Genomic DNA, 21,886 nt, shown 5'->3' on the forward strand with positions numbered 1-21,886 from the left:
CCCACCCCAGTACAATCTCCTTGGTGACACTGCATTAGACGTCCACCTGACATTTAGCACCACTGCCTGTGACCTCCATTTGAATTTAAGTTTCATGCTGGTGGTGAAGGGGGGCAGATGAATGGAAAAATGAAAAAAGAAAAGAAAAGTACATGACTGCTCTATGGAGAAAGTTTATTGTAGATTAAAAAAAGGGGGGGTGTAGGCAGAGACAGGGACATCAGGGAGAGTCCAGAGCAGACATGACCTTGAACTGTGCCATGTGGGGAGAGGGGGAGGGGAAGGGAAATGAGTTGGCAGGAGGTGGAAGGTACAAAAAGGGGGGTTAACCAAAATGTCTGGATTATATAGGGAAGAGCCTATGAGTGTGGGGAAGGGCAGCCCAGCCCCTGAAGTGTGGGATAAGGAGCAGGACATGCCAGTCATACCCTGTAACAGGTAGGGGCTGAGGGAAGCTAGGAGAACCTGCAGACAAGGTCCACTTTGTTAAATAGGTACTTCAGCCTCCATTTGTCTTAGGTTTGAAACTTGACAGCAGGGCCTCTGTTTTCTTTATTGGTGTTTGTGAAAGAGTATTAACACCCTGAGGCCACTGAAGATGAGTGTTTGCTGACTGAATGAAGGATGGGTAGGTAAGGGATGGGTGGATGGATGTGTGGATGGATGGATGGATGGATGGATGGATGGATGGATGGATGGATGGATGTGTGGGTGGATGGATGGATGGGTGGATGGATGGGTGGATGGATGGATGTGTGGATGGGTGGATGGATGGATGTGTGGATGGGTGGATGGATGGATGGATGATAGTTACTGATCCCATGGATTACTGAGATAGAATTGTAGAGCCTGGCATTGTGGCTCAGGCCTGTAATCTCAACACTCTACAGCCAGAGACAGGAGGAGCTAGAATTCTAGGCTAGTCTAGGCTACCTAATTAGTTTAACGCTGGCCTCACTACCTAGTGAGACCTTATTTATTTATTTGTTTGTTTATTTTGAAAGGGAAAGGGGGCTGGATAAATAGCGTGGCAGTTAAGAGCAATGACTGCTCTTCCAGAGGACCTGGGTCCATTCCCAGCTCACCCATGGTTTCTCACAACCATCTGTAACTCCAGTTCCAGGGCATCTGATACCCTTTCTGGCCTCTGTGGGCACCATACACACACATGGTGTACATACATGCAGGTAAAACATTCACACATATAAAATAAATTTTAAAAATTAAAGCAAAACTAAAGCTTGACATGATGGTTCATGTTTTTGATCCCAGCACTTGGGAGGCAGGGGCAAACCAATATCTGTGAGTTCCAGGCCAGTCTATTTACTATAACATGTTCCGGACCAGCTGGGGCTGCAGTGTAAGATATCTCAAACAAAATAATATCAAAAGTAATGATGAGGAGGAGTTCCAAAAACAATTTTAGAAACAAAATTAAATATGAGTCTTCTGGTTCATTAGATAATAATTGAGGGCAATGGAAAAACATAAAATAAAATACGAGTGGAACCTGGATTGACTATGTGACCTGCTGATCCAGGTGACGGAAATGCCCAGACACTTGTGTTCCCATGTGAGAATGTGACCAGTGACCATGTCCTCCTCCTTGACAGGATCATCCCTATTTTCCTCATCCATCGGCCCGAGAACAACATCCCTTATGCCACAGTGGAAGAGGAGCTGATTGGAGAATTCGTGAAGTATTCCATCCGAGACGGGAAGGAAATTAACTTCCTCAGACGGGATTCAGAGGCTGGTCAGAAGTGTTGCACTTTCCAGCACTGGGTGTACCAGAAAACCAGTGGCTGTCTCCTGGTCACGGACATGCAAGGTAAGAAGAATGGACCACCCAGCTCTGGGGAGGCTGTGGGCTATGGGGTGTTCCTAAGGGTAGGAGGAAGAAAAGGAGGAGAGGTTTGCTAGGTACCAACAAGCATCTTCCCCAAGTTGTTACTCATGTTCAATTGGAAATGAAGCTTGACAATGGCTGATCATCGAATAAAGTAATACAATAACTACCAGCAATGCCTTCCACTGTAAAAGGTAGAGGCTGGCTTCATTTTTACACCTCAAAATTCAGCACATGTGGAAGTCCATGTGGAACATGGGTGAGCTGAGGTATACTATTTATTTCCCAATAAATGAAAGTGTCCCTGTAACCTTTGATCTTGGGCTCTCCTGAGGAATTTGCAGTAAGCTTTCCATGTGCATATATGTTTGTGCAGACAAATTTTAAGGGAGACAGGTTCTTATAGGAGGCAGACATGTCATAATCAGGTTTCTTTCTGGAACAGACCAGAGACTAGTATCCCCAGGGGTTGGCTCCAGGACCTCTGAGGATACCCACATTTCTATGTGCTCAGACCCCTTGTATAACATGTTTGTACGTAACCTTTGCATATTCTGTATACTTTGAGCATTTCTAGATGACTCCTAACACAAAATGCAATGTAAAGGTCCTCTAAGAGAGGCAGTGTGCTACGTTGGTCTGTATGTACTCAAAACATGTTCAATTTTTAAAAAATATTTTCAGTCTCCACTTCTTTTAAGAATACAAAACCCAAAGATGTGGAGGAAAGACCAGAGAACTACTGTCTTAAGTACATATAGTTCATTTGAGAAAGAAGCCCAGAAAACAGCAGTAAAAGATGGAGGAAGCTCAGCCAGTCAGTCACACAAGGACAAACACACAGTTACTACCATGGGCAACTGTACCCTGTTGGAAGCCTACACTGAGCAAACTTCCCAGAGTTCCCTGCCTGTGGACTGGAGGAGCAGGAATGATTACCCACAGCTCCCATTAGTACCAGCCAAATGCTGCTTATGGTGGGGGCATTGATTCCCTGTATTCAACTCTTGCTGCAATGGCAAAACAAAGTTTTTAGGCAAAGTGGTACCCGCAGGTGTAACCAGGCAGAAAGGACAATGGTCAACTGCCTACAGCTTCTGTCTGCACATTTTCTTGTTCCTTTTTTATTTCCAGATAATAATACTGTTGAGAAAAATCTGAACTATGTTATTTGATGACTATAAGGCAGTGTCTCATACAAGGGTACTAAAACTATGGTGGTGGCCTCCAGTATTTCATTCCTGACACTGTCACTTCCTAGCTGTCAGCCTTTGGACTAATTATACCTCTCTCCAAGCTCTGGAGTTTTCTGTATATAGTTGTTTCGAGGGGGGTTAAATGAGATGGTAAAATGCTTATTGCAGCATTGCTGAGTCATAAAATGTTCCCTGTTTTTTTTTAATTCCTCATTCTGAAATAATAGACTCACACGAACTTATAAAAATATAAATCAGGCATGGTGGCACATACCTGTAATCCTAGTGTTTGGAGGTGGAGGCAGAGGATTGACCAAGATCAGCCTGGGCTAGAGACCCTGTATTAGTCAGTGATCTCTAGAGGAACAGACCCAATACATATTCTAAGATAAAGTTCATTAAAATAGTACAACAGTTGTCTCGCACCTGAGAGCCAAGAACCCTGTGGTTCCTCAATGCTTGAGACTGGCTGCTCAGCATTCGGAATGGTCCCACAGTGGCTGGCTCACACTGGAGAGGCTGATAACCTACAGCAGTTGCTAGGTCCACAGGGTGCAGTGCCGGTGCAGTCCCTGTCTGTTGCTAAAACCCTGGCCAGTTCCTGGAGGACTACTGACCTTCAGTCCACTCTGAAAGCCTGGAAACACTGGTTCTGCTCTCAAGGAGGGAAGCGGCAGTGGCAGGGTAAATCAACTTGGCTGCAAGAGGGAAGGTCAAGGGGCATAAAGGCAAATAATGCTCCTGCCTCCCGCTTCATGCCAGCTCATCGCAGAAGGTCCAGCCCACGGTCCCAGTGGGTCTTCCCACATCAGTTAAGGCAATTAGGCCAGTTCTTCAGTTTAGGGTCTCTATTTAAATAACTCTAATGACAAGTTGACATTAAAACTCTCCATCATGGGAGAGAGAGACAGACAGGCACACATACACACAGAGACAGACACACAGACAGACAGACAGACAGACAGACAGACAGACCATGCAAACATGTATAGAAGTGCCCACATACCCTTTACGGAGCTTTGCTTAACGATCAAAGCCCACTTACCTGTTGCACCTTATCAAAGCTAGAGGGGGAACACTGATCAGTGGGTGGCTAGACTACAGTGACTAGATTTCTCCAGCTTTTGAGGCATTCACTTTTCTATGATTTTTATTTATTCTCCATGATAACCTTGGGTAGAATATATTATGCTCCCATTTTACAGATGAAAAAACTTAGAGTGAGAGCAGTGGTTCAGCTTCTGCCAAGCAGCTAATAATTATAGAGGTGTCCAGGACCCCAACCTACATTTTCAGATTCTGGATATTGTACTTTTTGCACAAGATGGCAAACTAGCAAATTTTCAGTCCATTTACTTCCCAGGCTTTTAAAGTATCCCCTGATGTTAAAAGGTTCTGACGTTTGAATGTCTTCTACAGGGCTCTGAGGGACTTCTGTGACTCTGTTCCCTCCTAAGAATAACTACACACATATACATGCACAAGCACATGCGCACATGCGCGCGCGCACGCACACATGCACACACATACACACACACACACATACACAAGCATGCGAACGCATATGTGCATCCTGAACAGACAGCTATTTGTTCTATTCAGATTCCAGCTGTACAATTATTCTCCCCAAGTTGACACCTTTGGAGTTAATTTTGCGTTAAATGTATTTTGTCTGCTGAAAAACAGCACCCTGGAGCTTCATGCACAGCTAGTTTTGCTTCCAGGCACTAGTAAACAGCTGCAATGGAATATTACATCTCTCCGTAAATGATGTGTGTGCTTAAATGTGTTGGCACAGCGTTTCATAACAGGGTTTATTTACTGTCTGCAGCTTGGAAAAATCTCTTCATTGTCATTGTCATTGTAGCACCAGCTCACACATTCTTTAAGCAAGGTCTCAGCTTTGTACACACGACAATTAAAAATAAAAGAAACGAAACCAAATCTAACTGTCATCTTCCCTGGGTACATTTGTTTGTTGATAGAAGCTTGATGGCACTAGGTTTGTGGGGTCAGAGATGGGTCCCTGACTTGGAATTAAGACCTGAGACCTGAAACCACTAGGCTTTCTAAGGAGCCACCCCTGAGAGGCCCACAAACTCAGATTCTGAGAATGTACTCCTGCCCTTCCTCCCGCTAGAAACAACTGATAGGCTGCTATCAGCCTCACCTCAGTTGGACAGCTGCACATCAAATTGGAAATATTACCCTTCAGTGATTGTTGAAAACCTTTGTTGAATTGCTGACAAATAATTAAACCAAATAAACTAGGCTTCTGAGAAATTCTTCATCTCTGCCTCCTATTTCCCAGAGGCACTCTGAGACCACACATATGCGCGCGTGCGGCGCGCGCGCACGCACACACACACACACACACACACACACCATATCCAGCTTCTAGGTGAGTTCTAAGAACTTGGATCATCCTCATGCTCCCACACTGCTTACAGTACAGCTCTTTTAGGGCCAGAGTGAGAGATATGTCAGAAGTGTCCAACAAGTCACCACTAGATTGCAATGACAGGGTGCACTGAGGTAGGACAAGTGCCCAGAGTCACCACCCTACGAAGTCAGAAGCAGAAAGAGGACCTGGATAGAGCAGGAAGCTCCTAGAGAGGCCCGGGACCTCTTCACTCTGGGCATGAGCACTGATGTTCTTCCTAATTGCTAGCCTGAGAGATGCTGGTGGACGCTGGGGAAGACAGGAAATGGGCAGTACTTTACTAGTAGGATGCTAGAAGATAGCAGCAGGCTGTTTGCTTTCCTGGCATTGCTGGCTTTCCTTGCATTGCTGGCTTTCCTGGCATTGCTGGCTTCCTAGCTCCTTTCCAGATGCCCTTCCTGGGAGCACAGTAGCAAAGGCGCTTCTGGGTGCCTGGGCTTCCAGCAAGGATATCGGTGGCTTTTTGCTAAGCCAGACTGGGAAGCTCAGTAGTCATTTTATTGCTTTGGTTTGGTATTTCCCATCACCACCATGGTTCCACGAATGAAGTTATATTATAAGTCATAAATGGCTGGGCCATGGATCCTAAATATCACTGTACCCCAGGCCAATGTGAGTGTTTCCTAGGATCTGGAAATTCTCCAGCCGATGATAGGAAACTATCTTAGTAGAAATGAGAAGTTACATGTGTGGAGTCTGCCTCTGAACATGTTGCCTTGAGCTCATTTACTGTTGCTATTGACCAAGGCAGACCATGCCTATGTGTCCTTTGACTCAATGGTTTCCACTTTCAGTGAGGAACAGGGGACCAGACCTAAGTCCAAGAAACATCATTGCTTGGGCAAAAACTCATGGGAAAAGTGCCAAGTCTCAAATTCATCAGAAAGCATCCTCCTCCATTCTGGGGAAAGGATCAGCCTGAAGGAGGCCTGCCCTGGGTACCACTTGCCGAGTCCCAGGTCTGCCCTCCCCATCATTACCCCCATGGCAGGAGCAGGTCAGAAGGACTGAGTCTCCTGAGGCTCTGAGGGTAGAAACTGGGAGGAAAGTACACATGGACCCAGAGAGGCAATAAGCTGTCCTTCTCTGGCCTGTGAGAGTACTTGACCACCTAGCAACTCAAACTCTGTCTTTGCTCTCTCCCTCTGCAGGTGTGGGGATGAAGTTAACTGATGTTGGCATAGCAACACTAGCTAAAGGGTGAGTAGGAAAAAAGTGAAATGGGTGTCATTTCACATGGGACTTCTAACAAACGCTACTTGCTGGCTAATGTGGACAGAGTGGATTTCTTGTCTTACTGTGGATGACAAATGGCCTTGGGAATGGATTCAATTCATTTCTTTTTCATGCATAAAATATTTATGGACTCTGTTCTCAGGGGGAAAACACATTTGCTTCCTAACTTTGAAGCAAACAAGAACGTTTGCAAGCACTTTTCCTGATGAACCATTCACAGAAGTGTCATGGTGAGAAAGTATTCTGGCATCCTTGGGATGTCTTTCATTTATCATCGTCTCTACTGAAAGTTTTTGCTGTTCCGATTTCTGCAGTTGAGCACAATAAGTTTTCCATGTATATTTTTAGTACATTTTCCCTACCAAAAAGCTCCTTCTGGTGGCTCACAGGGACAAGAGATTATTACAGGGCCTCAAGGCCATTAAAATCCTGTGGTTGCTTCTCATTGCTACTGCTGGTTTTGTTTCCCTAGTTGAATGTCAGGATGCTGGCTTGCTCAGTTACACACACGGGATACCGTGGCCACCAACCAGGCTGTTAACAAATTGTCCTGTGGTACTGCTTCACCTGGGCCCTCTGAAGAGAAAGTGGTTATTCGCGACTTTGTGAAAAATATTTTTAAATGTATTCTCTCTCTCTTCCTCTCTCTCTCTGTGTGTGTGTGTGTGTGTGAGAGAGAGAGAGAGAGACAGACAGACAGACAGACAGACAGACAGACAGACAGACAGAGACAGACAGAGACAGAGACAGAGAGAGACACACATAGAGAGTACATGCACGCACAAGGGTAGGCAGGAGCTTTTGAGACACTCGGTCCAAATCTGGGCCAGGTCATTGTACCTCTGTTTCTCCTGGTAGTACCGTGGCTCATGGCACCGTAAGTCTTTGTCTGATGAGTGGGATGGCCAGATAGGCTCAGTTTCCTCCTGTCGGTGCCATTTTGTGCCTGATGGCCTTAAAAGTCATTCACTGTAGCATCTGTCCTGGGAGAATGTTCCCATAACCTGTGGTGCCCTATTTATGAAGGCCTCTGGTTGTCAGTTTCCTAAATGAAGTCTTCTCTAAGACTCACTGTTATCTGTAGAACAAGACAAACTCCATTTCAGTCAGATATGGTTTGGCTGCCCGCCATCCTGGGGTCACTGTGGTTTCCTGAGTGTATCATGCCCTACCCACCCACCACACAGCTAATCTACCTCCAGACCCTGCCACCAGATGTGAGCTCAAGGGATCTCCCTCCTCCTTCTCACCTCAGCCTGATGCCAGGATACACAAAATTCCGTCACATCACTTAGTCCAGTGGTTCTCAACCTTCCTAATGCTGCTACCTTTTGATACAGTCCCTCATGTTGTGGTGACACCCCTCCCCTGCCCCTGCCCAGCAAAAGAAATATTTTTGTTGCTACTTCCTAACTGTAAGTTTGCTACTGTTATGAATCACGATGTAAATATCTGATAGGCGACTGCTGACTTTGAACTACCTTCCACTAAACCAAAGCTGCTCAAGGAGTCCTCGAACCAAAATGAGCACAAGAACCTGGTGATTTACAGCATCTTTTGAAACATGTCACCAGCTTCCAGGAATGTGAGTGCTCCAAATGGCACCGCCCCTCCCAACTTTAAAAGAAATCTAAGCCCTCAGTTTTGTTCTCAGCTTTTATGGTACTTTTCTAGCCTGGGACAGATGCCCAAGGTCCATTAGAAGAGAGGATAGATGGAGCCAAGGGCAAAAATGTTGCCTGTAAAGTGTTACTTATGACTGCTTTCCCACCCAAGGAGAAGTGGGAAGGGCACTCTGCAGTGTTTGAGAGCGTTGAAAGGATGCTAGATCATCTTGTCCAGGTTTTAAAGTTTTCTTTGGAAGCTGAAAGAGAAGTCACATGCTTAAAAAGAACAGTAAGTTTAGAGGCTTGATTTGAAAAAAGAAGTCTCTCAGAGGATGAGGGGTGTTTGGGCTTCCTTACAAATTTACAAATCCTTATTCTTAGAGTGAACTGTGATGACCACGCCCAGCACCTAGACTCCCAGGCTCCCCCTCCCTCTGGAACAGGGGCAGAGCCAGCAGCGATCTAGGGAAGGCGAGGGTGCAGGGGGCGGGGGTGGGGAGTGCCTAAGCACCCTTGATGTACAGGGATAGATCTCAAATGCTAGAAAGCAGGGTTTGATTGAAGGAATGTTCCCCCAGAGCTGCAAGAGGAGTGAGAACAATGGCAGCCAATTGGGGAAGGGGTCAAGCTCAGAGATGCTCTGCAGATAGGATGAAACACGCTCACACTGCCAGGAAGAAAGAGGAGAGTGGCAGACTCTCAGAGTACAAGGCGGGAGGAGGGTGAATAAGGACCCATTAAATGCAGCCTCTCTATTCTGAGCAAGCTTAGCGGTGGAAAGCTTGGGGATGGAAAGGCAGAGTTGTGATCTCTGAACTCAGCTGTAAAGGGTGAGGACACCGCCGTAAAATGTGGAGCTCTGTGTCGTTTTAAACATCCTCAGCTGAAGAGGTGAAGGGGAAATAGTAAAGTAAATATAGTAAAGCATGAGGACTCAGGCTCAATTCTAAGAATATATATATATATATGTTTACATACATACATATATTAAAGTCAAGCATGGTGACTTGCACCTGTAATCCCAGTAGCAGGGGGAGGGGCAGAGGCAGGAAGCTGACCCACACATGAAGAGCGACACTGAGGTTGTCCTCTGTCCTTCATACAATGCATGCATCTATACACACACGCATACATGTATATATTCCTCAGGTCTCAACCTGCAGCATGTATTTATCTCACGTCCTAAGAAATGCAACCTATCTTGTTTTCTAATGAAGTCAGAGACATTCAAATGAAGATTGAGATGCTATTTGGTGAATAATCTATTCATTATCTCATAAAATAAGGAACCGTTATGATCTGCTCATTTTGACTTTCGTTTGTCTTGATACTTAAAAGAGAACTGTGTCTCTGTCTTCCTGGTTTATCAATATGATTGTGTCTGGGGGTGTCATCTATCCTCCAGGTAGACTGGAGATCCTAACTGGCTCTTTGATTACATTTCTGAGGTGAATTCCTCAACCACCTAGAGTTCTCTGGGAGAGACAAGGAAAGATACTCAATGTGGTAGCCGGAGATTTGGAAACTTAACCAAGACAAACAGGGGGGACAGATCTGCACTTGTTACCATGGGTCCTGCAAGCATCTCTCTAGGCTATGGTGGAGTTCCTCAGGAGAAAGTGGAGGGGTCATGATTTAGCCACTAGAGGGCAGTGGAGGCTATACTCTGCTCTCCTTCTGGGCTTTAAAAAAAAGGTTCTAGTCACATGACTAGATGGAAGTAAAACAAAGAGAGGCAGATCTTCCAGTCAGTACTTGCTGTGCCCAAACAGGACCAGCAGTATAACTGCCTGCCAGGACATGCCTTTCTCCCTTTGGAAGGATGAACAACCAGGCGGAAGGAGGCCCGGGGTTGTCAGGCATTCCTCATATGGAAACCTCATTTAAGAGGCTCCCACCACCCAGGATGCTTGGAGAGAACTGCGATCAGCTTACATTCTGGCAAGATGAAATTGTAGCAGTGATCTGTGGGTGTGCTTGGATCTCCAGGGCCCAGGTAGAAGTCGCATGGTGGCCTTTCAGCCTGTGCCCAGAAATCTTACAAAAAGTGGCTCTGTGGAAACACCCTGAGTAGGGAGCCACGGGGATCCTCTTAGCCCTGCCTAGAGCCCCTCCTTAACCCGTGGCCATTCGCAGGACCCCAGGAGCTCCTTGTCAGTTGTTACCTGGTCCTATGGACAATTTTGAACACACAAAAAAAGCATACCTAGAGAAAAGCCTGGTGGCCTCCAGAGTACCGCCTCCCACCTCCACCTCCACCCCCGCCCCCGCCCCCGCCTCCGCCCCCGCCCCGCCCCCGCTGATGCCTGGAAGCAGGACCGAGACAAAGAAGACAATGGGGCTAGCAGGAAGGCCAGAGAGAGCAGATCAGGGTAGACGCAGACCAGACCAGAACTCTCTAGAAGAACGTTTTCAGTGCCTTCTGGAGGTCTTAACCTAGTGAGTGCAGTGTGGGGCCACAGGGCACCAGAAGCAAAGACAGAATGCCTACAGCCTTCTCCTCCTCCAGCTGGAGTTGCTGTCAGGGAGGAAAAAGGCAGGAATGGTCTCCTAGGGGGCAGCAGGCAGCTGCCTAGTCTGAGACCGAGGGAAGAGCCATGGGGCTGAATGATGAGGGGAGGAGTCAGAGAGAGTACCCCTACCCCAGTGGAAAGGCAGACTTTGTTCTAAGGAAAATGGAATGTTCTAGCACTTGCTTGACCGTAATCTGATTTATACTTGATGTAAATCAGGACAGGGTGAGAAGCATCACTACCTCAGTAGTCCTGGGGAGGGGTGGCAGAGGCCAGAATCAGCTGAATTTGTGAAGAGTGCCTGCTTGAAGGTCACCTGACCAAACAGAAGGCCAGCAAATAGACTCCCTCAGAGCACAGCTCCTCTAGACAACACAGATGTGTTTGCTACAACACCCTCAAACACTCTAGTTTTTCACAAAAGTGTTTTTTCAAAGTAACTATATATTTCCACTACCATCCAATTTGGGGAGACTCTAGGTTAAACAGAGTAAAAGGTTTGGCCAAGGTGAGATTACAATGGGGTCCTTAAAGGGTATATTTATTTTGGTTGTATAACGGAGCAGTGAGATTAAATAGAGTTTCCCATGGAATTCATTATATCCCAGTCTGAAGTGGGTGGCTCTGTGGTACAGCATGAACTTTGCATGTCCAAAGCCTTGGACTGAAAAAACATTTTTTTTCCTTAAAGTGTCTTGTGGAGTTTTTGCTCCTAGGAACAACTGTTGGGAAGTTCTGATTCCTAGGGCGAGAGAGTCCCCATCTCATCTCTCCTCAGAATGCCTGCTCGGGCTCAGCCTGTGCCTCTGAGCCCTTGCTCGTGCCATTCCCTCTGCCTGAGAAACCCAGAGCCACCATTCCCCAGAGAGCCCACCAGACAATATAAAAGGGACCTTTGGATTCTTTGTCATGGAATACTGCCAGCTGGGGTTGGTGTGGCTTGTCTGCTTGACTTCCAAGATTGCAGGTTCCAGAGAAGTCATTCAACTCCATAATCCTTCAGTTCTCCCACAGTCTCCAGCACACAGCCGGTACCCACCAGAGAAAGAACACATAAGCAGGAAACTGTGAATGGCACTGAAGGAATTTCAGTTGCTGCATGTTTCCAGATTGAAAGACTTCCCAGTGGTCCTTATATGTAGACAATAGCCTGACCAAGTAATGAGCAAATCCCAGCTTTATTTTCAGACACACACACACACACACACACACACACACACCTAGGACTTTGTTGTGACCCTTCACATACATCCTCAAATTGAACTCCTTGCTCCTGTAGCCATTTCCTACAAATGAACACTTTCTTCAAAAATGATACCAAGCTACGAGCATCATAGATGGCCTCTGGTTTGCTTCTAAAGGGCTGACCAACATGTACAGAAACTGCTCTTTAGGGTTTTTCTATCTCATCCAGTATTCTTCAAATAATCCCTTGTGCGGCCATAGAGGCTGTAGCACAGCCAGAACTGGAGGTTTCTGAAGCTTTGCTCTCCCAGCTTCTCTCTGGGTTTGTTTGGAGGCAGTAGCTTGCACAGGGAAGCTATGAGTGAACAATCAGGGAAGCTGGCCATGGTCACCTGCTGCTGTTTTTGTGAGTCTAAGTCTGTGCCATCTCTTCTCATGTTGGGAGGAGGCAGGGATCCCTTTGAAGCAAGGGGCCAGCCTCACACTCTTTCTAACACACAGTGAGTTTCATAGCTCTGTGCATTGAGGGCAAGACTATAGAAACAGTTTTCTGGCTCCTTCCATGTAGGATGGTACAGTGTGGTTTTATTGTGTTGTTGGAACACAGGCTTCAGGAACCAAGTTTATACTATGTCCTCACTTAAATATAAAGACTGTTTTAAAGCCACATGGGAGCAATTGGAGAGGGATTTGGATTATTAAAAACTTGTTAGTAACAGAGCTTCAGCCCCTATCCAAACATGCTGACCCCAGGTTACCATTTTAGCACGCTCGGGATGGATGCAGCCAGTACACACCACTCCCACTCGAGGAAGCCATTTGCTTACAGATGTGCTGGATGGCGCCCTCTTATGTCCATTGTTGTTCCACTTCTGTATGTATGTTCTCAGTGGAAGGCCGGGTGACAGGAAGTCAAGTCAGAAATTATTGTAACAGGAGATTGAAAGCAAAGACCCATACAAGTAAATGTTAGCACAGCTAAGGGTTCTAAAACTGAAAATATGCAAAAAAAAGTCTCCAATGCAAAGTTCCTTGTCCCACTGTGCTAGATTCTTAGACCACAAATGTAAATGTTTAAAATAAGAATTTACTGTTTCATAACTCAGGGGGCAGGAAGCCTGAAAGGTGCCTGGAGGTGCCTTAGATTTTGTTTTTGTTATTCTGTTGCTGTGATAAAATACTCTGACAAAGGCCACTTAAGGGGGCTAAGGTTTGCTTTGGCTCCTAGTTCAAGGGCATCATCATGAATCATCATGACAAGGAAGCAAAGGGAATGAGGGCTGAAACAGCTGCTTTAACTCCATGCGCAATCCGGAGCCAAGCACAGGTACCTCCCATGGTGGGCAATCTTCCAATCTTAACTAATTTAAAATCACTCCTCACATGCCTGCCCAGAGGTCCTGCTGGGTGATTCTAGATGTCACCAAGTTGTCAACCAAGATTAACTGTGACAGCAGGGCTGGTTTCTTCTGTTTCATACCTGTCCCCTGCCTTCTGGTGGTTGACTGTAATCCTTGATGGTTTTCGATTTGTAGATGGGTCACTAGAACTCTGCCTCAGACATCATCTAGCTTTCTTGTGTGCTTGTGTCTTTTCTCTTCATACATAAATATCAGTGACCCTGGGATCCAGGATCCTCTCTACTCCAATAGGATCTCATCCTAAGTCATTAGATCTGCAATGGTCAAGTGTCTTGAGAGAACAGACTTTTTTGGTTATTATGCACATCTGTATGCCTAATCAACAAGAAAAGTAGTGATGAGTTTTTGCAGTGGTGTTCATGTTGGAACAATGTCACAAAGGCCTAAATCAGTGGTTTCCACCGAGCCTGAGGGCAGCAGATGGTATATGTGGCTCTCTAACCGGGTCACAAGCTGAGGACTGCTTCCTATTGCTTGGCTAGATGACAGCTCGGTGAAATTAGACTTGTGTCCTTTGAATAATCTGTGGTTAATTGGTCTAGAAACATACGTATGTCGCCTTATTTTTCTTCCCATGCAAAACTCATTTCACGGTAATGGTTGCCGGTTTGAGAGAACAGTCGGTCAAAGCCCAACATTCCAGCAGAGACAGAGACCAAATTTAAAGAAGAGAGTCATTTTAATTCTGTAGATGCCAGGTGGTGAAACCTAAAAATGAAAAAAAAAACCCGCACGTGCACCTGGGAAAGCCGTGGAAGGGTTCGGTATTGCCTGAGTCTGACTTCAAAGTGTGCTCTGGTTTGAGTACACCCTCTGGGGGTTTGTGTGCTTGAAGCTTGGTCTTTAGTGAGTAAAGCAGTAGAACTGTTAAGAGGTCAGGCCTAGTGGAAGGAAAATCACAGGAAGCGACAGAAGAAGATTAGCGTTGGTCCTATGGAATGAGGTGCCATAAGTCAGGGCCACAGCACACTCTTGGCCCCTTCTATAATTGACCACTTCTCTGCCGTATTGCAGCGTAGCCAAGGGCGCTCGTCAGGATGCTGAGGCCACATTTGGAATCCCTGGCACCAGTATAAAGTCCTTTTCTTTACAAATTTCATCTGGGTGGCATTGAGTATTTTGTTATTATAAAATCAAACAGAGAAAGAGACATTCAGAAATGTGATATGGGAACCCACCTGGGCTAAGATCAAAGAGCCCTGCTGGTAGGGCTGGTTATCTGTTTACTTGTTCTTTGAACATTCATAGTAAAAGCCTCCTCTGGACAGGGACCTTGGACAAAACACAGTGTCTGGGGAGAGATGGCACTCGTGGAGAGATGTGGATATGTATTCCTAATTCTAAAACGTGGGTCTACTCCTCAGGAAGATACAGAGACAGGAGTGGAGGGTTCATTCTCGTGCTGTGGAATAGGTTCAGGAGATTCCACAGAGTCTGTCCTACATCCTGAGCTTGCAAACTTGGATGCTAAGAAACATGACCCAGACTCTGTGAGGCTGTCTTCACTACCATGCCTGTGTGTGTCACCCTATCCATCGTCAGTCAATTTCTAGTTTCTACTATGTGTGCATATGCATGCCCCAGGTCTTCAACACATACACACATACACACACACCACATGCGCACACACACCCACCACACATACACCACACACACACACACACACACACACACACACACACACGTGGGATGGAGGATGCTCAGGCAGGCAGGAATTGCACACAGGCTAGCATTTGACATTTTCTGAAGTCTCTTGCAGAAGACGATAGAGATGTAAAGCTGATGTGCTTAGCCGTGGGATTCTCTGCTCTGCCGCACTCAGTTGCTGCATTTGGTTCACTCTTCAGCAACTACACCTTGTCCTTTAGGAAGCAGCTGCCTCTAATACGGAAGTGAACTCCTGGAAGCAGAGAGGAGGGGCAAGCTGGAACTGCTTATAGGGAGATATCCACCCCACGCGCACCTGTAGCGCTGACTGTGCCCATTTGGGCATGGTCACAGGTGCGGACATGAAGGAGAGTGGGTTTAAGTCTGGGTCCTACACATAGAAGGCTCTCTCTGGCTTCTGGTCGGGTCACCTAGAGCAGCCTGGGGTGGGGAGCGGAAACTTGCGGGGGGCCATCTGCTCCTTGCGTAAGTGCCGTCTCCCCAAATAAAATTATATTGACCTATATTGAGCTCAGTCCCGTGAATCTTGATCTGTGCATCCAGACTGTAGCACACCTGTCAGGGCAGAGCTGCGGGTTTACACTGAAGCTGCAGTCAGTGGGGAAGGATTTCACACCCCTAAAAGTGTAAAACCTGGTGTGCATCACCTAGGGAAAACAGCGGGGTCTGACTGTCCATGCATCCAGGCGTGCTGACATGTATGGTCCCCAACATCTAATGAAGGAGGGCTGACTTTTGAGTCACATTAGCTACAGCAGTGACATCATGCCAGCACTGTGCTCTTCTTTGGCCTTACTGGTGAGGGGAAGCCTCACACTCTGAGTTGTGGATGTGCAATTCCTATGTTCATGTTCAGGAAGGTGCCACATCTATTTAGCCTGCTGTTTTTGTCTTAAAATTCTTAATACTTTTTGAACATCTTTTTGTTTTGCATTGGAGTCTAAAAATTAGGTCAATAGCTCTATATTCCAGGCATACCCTCATGCCTATATGTTTGTCTGTCACTTAACCTCCATTCTCTGCTTCAGCATTCCTCCTGCTGGAGGGCCCTACCAGTTACAGCAGTGATAGGATTGATAGCTGTAGCAATTCATGCTCAGGAACCAAATCTTCACTATATACTATCCACCATGTGGATAATGCTCATTTTCACATTTGCTCACCCACCCTGTAGGGTAGCATTCATCTTCTTCCCATTCGAGAGCTGAGAAAGTGAGCAGATGCTTACAAAGGCTCAGCATTCAGGCTTACTAAGCCAACAATGAACACTTCACCAGCATCCACATCAGTGGGGTGACTAGACAGGAAGTCCATGGGCCTGCTGCTGTGCTGGGTCACTAATGTACCTGTTGCTTGTCTGGGTGCTATGTGGATTAGGAAGGAGGAAAGCTGTTGGCCCTTCCTCATGTGTCTTTATTTGTGAGGACTCAGTACTGACTCGGGGTGACAAAAGCAGAACATTATAAAATACTGAGCAACACGAGAAAGCACCCAGGCTTGTTTCCACCAGCCTCTATGTATTGGCTCCCAGCAGCTGGATGTCAAGGTAAGCTGGTGAGGAGAAAGTGCTCACCTCCACGATGTCCTTGTGGAGTCTACAGCCTGCTGAGCTCCCAACTCCTCTGAAGATGATGGCACAGTGTGTGTGTGTGTGTGTGTGTGTGTGTGTGTGTGTGTGTGTGTGTTGTATATGTACATGTAGGATGTAACTTAGCTGGGGAGGCCCTAAAATGCCCCCTAGGAGGAGTGCAAGGAGCCGAGAATGGAAGATGAGAAGGACTGAGTGAGAGAAGGGAGGTAGGACATTCCATATAGAGCAGTGGTTCTCAGCCTTCCTAAATGCTGCGACCCTTTAGTACAGTTCCTCATATTGTGGTGACTCCCAACCATAAAATTGTTTCATTGCTACTTCATAATTGTAATTTTGCTGCAGTTGTAATGTAAATGTCTGATGTGTAGAATATCTGATATGCGACCCCATCTACAGGTTGAGAACCACTGATACAGAGGGACTTGCTTGAGCAAACTCTTGGTGCATGCATGATCTTTTCTGAAGGGGGACAGGTCAGGAGGCTAGAGACATAGCCATCAGCAGGACTAGAGGGAAGGTGAGGAGTCTCTCTTTGCCTTAACAGCAGCGACATTTTAAGCAGGAGGTGACCCAATTTACTTCACTAATTACTTTTCTTATCGGTGTGACAAAATACCTGACTAAAACAGCCTAAGGAAGAAAAACTAAGTTGTTTACCTCAGTTTCAGAGTATCCAACCCTTAACCGCTTGGTCAGAATGCCATGATGATGGCAGTTGCAGTAGAAGGCTGTCTCCATCTCATATTCTACAAGAAAGAGGAATGGATGGGAAAGGACCAAGGAGGAAAAATACGCAAGGACCTACCTCCATGGTCTAGTTCCTACAGCTAGGTCCCAGCTTCCTCTAAAGTTTCCAGAACTTCCCAAAATAGCACCATCAACCAGGGCCCAAACCTTCAGAACATGAGTCCCTTGGAAGAACATTTCTTATCCAAGTCAGACCCCTGACCTTTTGTAGAGGTCATTTTCGTGATCGTGTGCAGAATGCCTTGATGGGAAGTGAATAAGTGGACTCAAGCGGAACTGCGTAGGTAGATGTCCATATCACTTCCAACCCTTTAGCTGTGGAGATCCAAGGAGCTCCCAAGCCTTTAACTGGAAAATTCAAATAGCAATTAAATAAACGCGTGTGTGTCAAGAAGGGGGGCCATTGGAGCATCTCAAGGGAAAGCCAGTCATGGGGGGGATTTATGGCTGCTGAATGCATTCTTCTTGGCTCAACAATACTTGTAAGAAATGAAATTGGAAACTGGTGTCAGCACATGGAACTTGGAGTTTGGGGGCAGCTTGATGGGAAGATCTGCAGGATTATTTTTCCAGCCATAAAATTAATATTTAGTCTGCCTTCCTTATCATTTCTGCTCAGAGCCCAAGGTCCTGAGTCTATGATCATATTCTTTCCTTCTCTCCTTCTCTTTTGTGTATATATATATATATGTGTGTGTGTGTGTGTGTGTGTATACAGTGTATGCATATGTATGTTTGTATGTGTGTGTGTACATGTGCATGTGGGCAGAAGCCAGAGGTTGCTGTCTGTCAGGTGTTCTCTTCACCTTTTGAGGCAGTGTCTCTCACTGAACCTGGTGCTTCCTGATTGGGTAGACTGGCTGCCAGTAATCTCTGTGGATTCATCTGACTTCATCCCCTCTCTCAGCACTAGAGTTAAACAGATGTGTGCTGCCACACATGGCTTTTTACAAAAGGGATCTGAACTCATGCCCTCATGCTTGTGTGGCAGGTACCTTACTGACTGAATCATAACTCAATCCAAAGTCTTGTCAAATCAACATCAAATCAATGTCCCCCACCAGCAGTCCTAGGCATTGAAATTAGGGCTCATACATGCTAGGCAACTACTCTACCACTGAGCTACACCCCCAACTCTTTAAACAGTTTTCTTGATGAGTCTTATTCATGTGCAAGTAGAGAGGGACACTTTGGGGCCTGTGTATGTGCCCTTTGAGAGGCACGACAACCTGCCATGCTCATCGTGGAGAACCATAGTCACTCACAATTCAAATCCTAATTGTCCCACCCAACTCAAAGTAACAGCTCCTGAGAGTCCTTTCTTCAGTCAGCTGAAGACAAAAGCCCAGGTTCCTCTCCTCCTGAGGACACAGAGGAGGTCATGGGAGGGAGGCCCAGAGGGCTGCCTTTGTATCTTGCCTTCCACATCATCTGGCTCAATTTAAATTCTTTAGATTACAGACTAAAGGGTCTATACTAAATAATTTATTCCAGTCTCAAAGTTCTAGTACTCTTTTCAGAATCTCTGAGTGAGGTATGGTAGTTTATTAGTTGGTTTTCATGTCACTCCAACAAAATACACAACAAAACGAGGAGAGAATGGTTTACTTTGTCTCACAGTTAGAGAGTTTCTATCCACAGCAATGGGAAAGGCAATGACAAGTGACTCAGATCACGGCAGCTGGAATGTGTGGTGGAGACTTCTTATCTTGGCAGACAAGAAGCAGTGTCAGACAGGAAGTGGGAGAAGATAATACATCCATAAGGACCACCTCCCCAGTTTCCGGTGATCTACTTCCTCCCAGTAGACCCCACCTCCCAAAGTCTCCAAGTCCTCCCAAAATAACTCAGTCAGATGAGGATCAAGCATTGCAAACATAAGACCTCTCTGATTCAAACCATGGCCACTGGCTTGCAAGAAAAGCCACACTCTGTATCATGGCTCAGAGGAAAGGAAGGCTTTGTATTGTGTCTGCCAATGACTCTTTGCTTTTATTGAATTCTATACTCTTCTTTTTTGTTTTGTTTTTTAATTTATTTATTTTCATTGTCTGTCCAATGGTGTTTTGCCTACATGTGTGTCGATGTGAGGGTGCTAGATCCCCTGGAACCAGAGTTATGAGCTGTCATGTGAGTGCTGGGTTTTGAACCCGGATCCTCTGGAAGAGCAACAGCCAGTACTCTTAACCTATGAGCCATCTCCCCAGCCCCTTTCCCTCTTTTTTTTAATTGTCAACCATGTGGCTGTTCTTACCAAAAATAGGAATAAATGTAATTTCCATGCACCGTTAGTTTCTCTCTCAAATACTCCTTTTGAAGCTGGTAAAATGTCTTATTGTTAAAAAATGGTTTCTTTTCACCCCCACTTCCAGGTACAAAGGCTTCAAGGGCAACTGCTCCATGACCTTCATCGATCAGTTTAAAGCGCTGCACCAGTGTAACAAGTACTGTAAAATGCTGGGGCTGAAATCCCTTCAGAACAACAGCCAGAAGCCTAAGAAGTCAAGCATCCTGAAAGGCAGAGTGCAGACAAACTCGGCGCCAGTGAAGCCACCGGAGTCTGGGACTCCCACGGAAAAGAAAGCCTAGCATCCCTCTCTCATCCCTTAGTAACAAGCGACCACCAGCTGGCAGCACACAGGCCTGCGAGTGGACGTCTGCCGACACAGAACAGGAACCTGCAGGGAGTGTCCCAGTCCTTCCCAGCCCACGGTCATTTGCTGTCTGCTGAAACGACTTTGGAAGGGATCCTTGTGACTAGCCTTGTGGGAGACTCATCAGTCCTGGTGTCAGTCTCAAAGACAGTCTGCTTTTATGTGCCCTGCTAGTGTTTCTACACACCTCACGTCGTGTGTCTGTTTGTGTGTTGCACGTGGGTTGTCGTCAAGAGTTCCATGCCGCATGGCAACTGTCCACCTTGTCTTCTCACCTCCGGACGTCTGAAATCATGAATGTCACGTGTCACTTATGCTATTGTTGCTGGAGGTGGCTTCCAAGTGTGAGGCCATTTCCAAGCACTGTTCACATAGCCTGGCACAGTGTTCTGTTTCAATAAATTCGTATTAAAACAAAAGGGTAAGGTGTACACGTCATCGTAGCCACTTGCTCATTGGAATCCGAGCTCTCCCCACGTCCCTCAGAAATCTTGTAATCTAGAAGTTTCCTAACGAGTTTACCGGAGCACGCAATATTTGCATCATTGTTTTCTCATCTTACAACAAACGTTCCATCACTTTCTAAGTGTGCTAGTTAAGTAGGGTGCAACTGCTGCAGAGCCTTTCATGGTGGAAATGTCCTTGCCTCCTTTACTAGACGCTTAGGTTTTTGGTTTTAAATTGCCTGTATTATTTATTGTAGTGCGATTTCACCAGTATGCAAATATTTGGAGAACCAGAGACAGAAGGGGCACCACAGTAAGGTTTGTCCCAGCCAAGGCTCTTGGGGATGGCCTGGTATGACTACATGGCCACCCAATCTGCCATTATGTGCTATTTTCCTTGCACAGTCAAACAATGGCGAGAGCATGAAGCAGGCTTTCTCACACCAAGGCGTGGCGCCAGGACCTCACAATACCCAACCCTATTGCTGTGATTTTGGTTGTTTGCAGCAAGCCAGTTGCTGTTGATTCTCCCATAATGCAACCTCAGGAAGGCTGTAAATACAATGAATGCTCTACTCAGCTAACAGACTAGGGAGGTCCAAAGAGCCCAAAGAGGCTCTTGACATCTGAGAGCAACCAAATACAGATATGGCTTAGCTTACTAAAAGGCTGGGCCATGGAGTTCAGTGATGGGCAGATCATACAAATAAAAGTGTTATGGAAACAAGCCCATATTTCCGACAGCAGGCTCCTTACCAATGAGAATGGCTGGGAAGTGAAGACTTCTTGCCAGTGGACACCCTATCCCTAAGAGGTCCCAAGCTGGCCACACAGACAACTGGTTTGTATCTCCTGTTATCTCTTGTCCTGTACCTCCTAGACTTGCTTCGGATGAGCCTCGCCATAACAAAGGTTTCAATAGAATCTGATTAAAAAGAATCCCCAAAACGGCGGCAATTATTTTCTAATTACAGTCCTCTCTTTTCTAAATATGCATTACATTTGTGTGTGTGGTGGGCCTGCGTTTGTTCAGCTGGATGCGGATGGGAGGCATTTGCCAACAGCCTCATTCTGGCTTGCTTTCTGCTAAGCTGGGTCATGTGTGCTATGGGGAACAGAGCAGTGCTTTGCCTATTCAGACCTACAGCTGCTGCGTTGGCTTAGTGAGTTTTTAAAAAGCATCCAGTCCTCTTCTGTCACTGTGGTAGATCTGCTTGTTCTAAGATCGAAGCTGGCAAGCAAGATGGCAGCCAGTTGCAGCCATGGGATCAAATGACCCATCAGATACTATTAGTAAACGTTAATACTAGTCATGCCAAAAAGATCCCAA

The 21,886-nt window shown here is 46.1% G+C and overlaps 1 protein-coding gene across 2 annotated transcripts in view; it reads left to right on the forward strand.

Moving 5' to 3' along the window:
• Alpk2 (alpha kinase 2) overlaps positions 1-20,529 on the forward strand; it is a 124,106-nt gene extending 103,577 nt beyond the window's left edge. Inside the window, exons 11-13 of one of the 2 annotated variants that reach the window (XM_040741699.1) lie at positions 1,614-1,831; positions 6,640-6,688; positions 19,829-20,529. In XM_040741699.1, coding sequence (XP_040597633.1) covers positions 1,614-1,831; positions 6,640-6,688; positions 19,829-20,045 — 484 coding nt within the window. In that variant the 3' untranslated portion in view covers positions 20,046-20,529. Of the gene's footprint in view, positions 1-1,613; positions 1,832-6,639; positions 6,689-19,828 lie in introns of those variants that run through there. The other variant, XR_005875702.1, reaches the window with a different exon arrangement.
• The last annotated feature ends 1,357 nt before the right edge of the window (positions 20,530-21,886 follow it).

The sequence above is a fragment of the Mesocricetus auratus genome, unplaced genomic scaffold (genome assembly GCF_017639785.1).
Source record: "Mesocricetus auratus isolate SY011 unplaced genomic scaffold, BCM_Maur_2.0 Super-Scaffold_6730, whole genome shotgun sequence".
In the NCBI taxonomy this organism is placed as follows: Eukaryota; Metazoa; Chordata; class Mammalia; order Rodentia; family Cricetidae; genus Mesocricetus; species Mesocricetus auratus.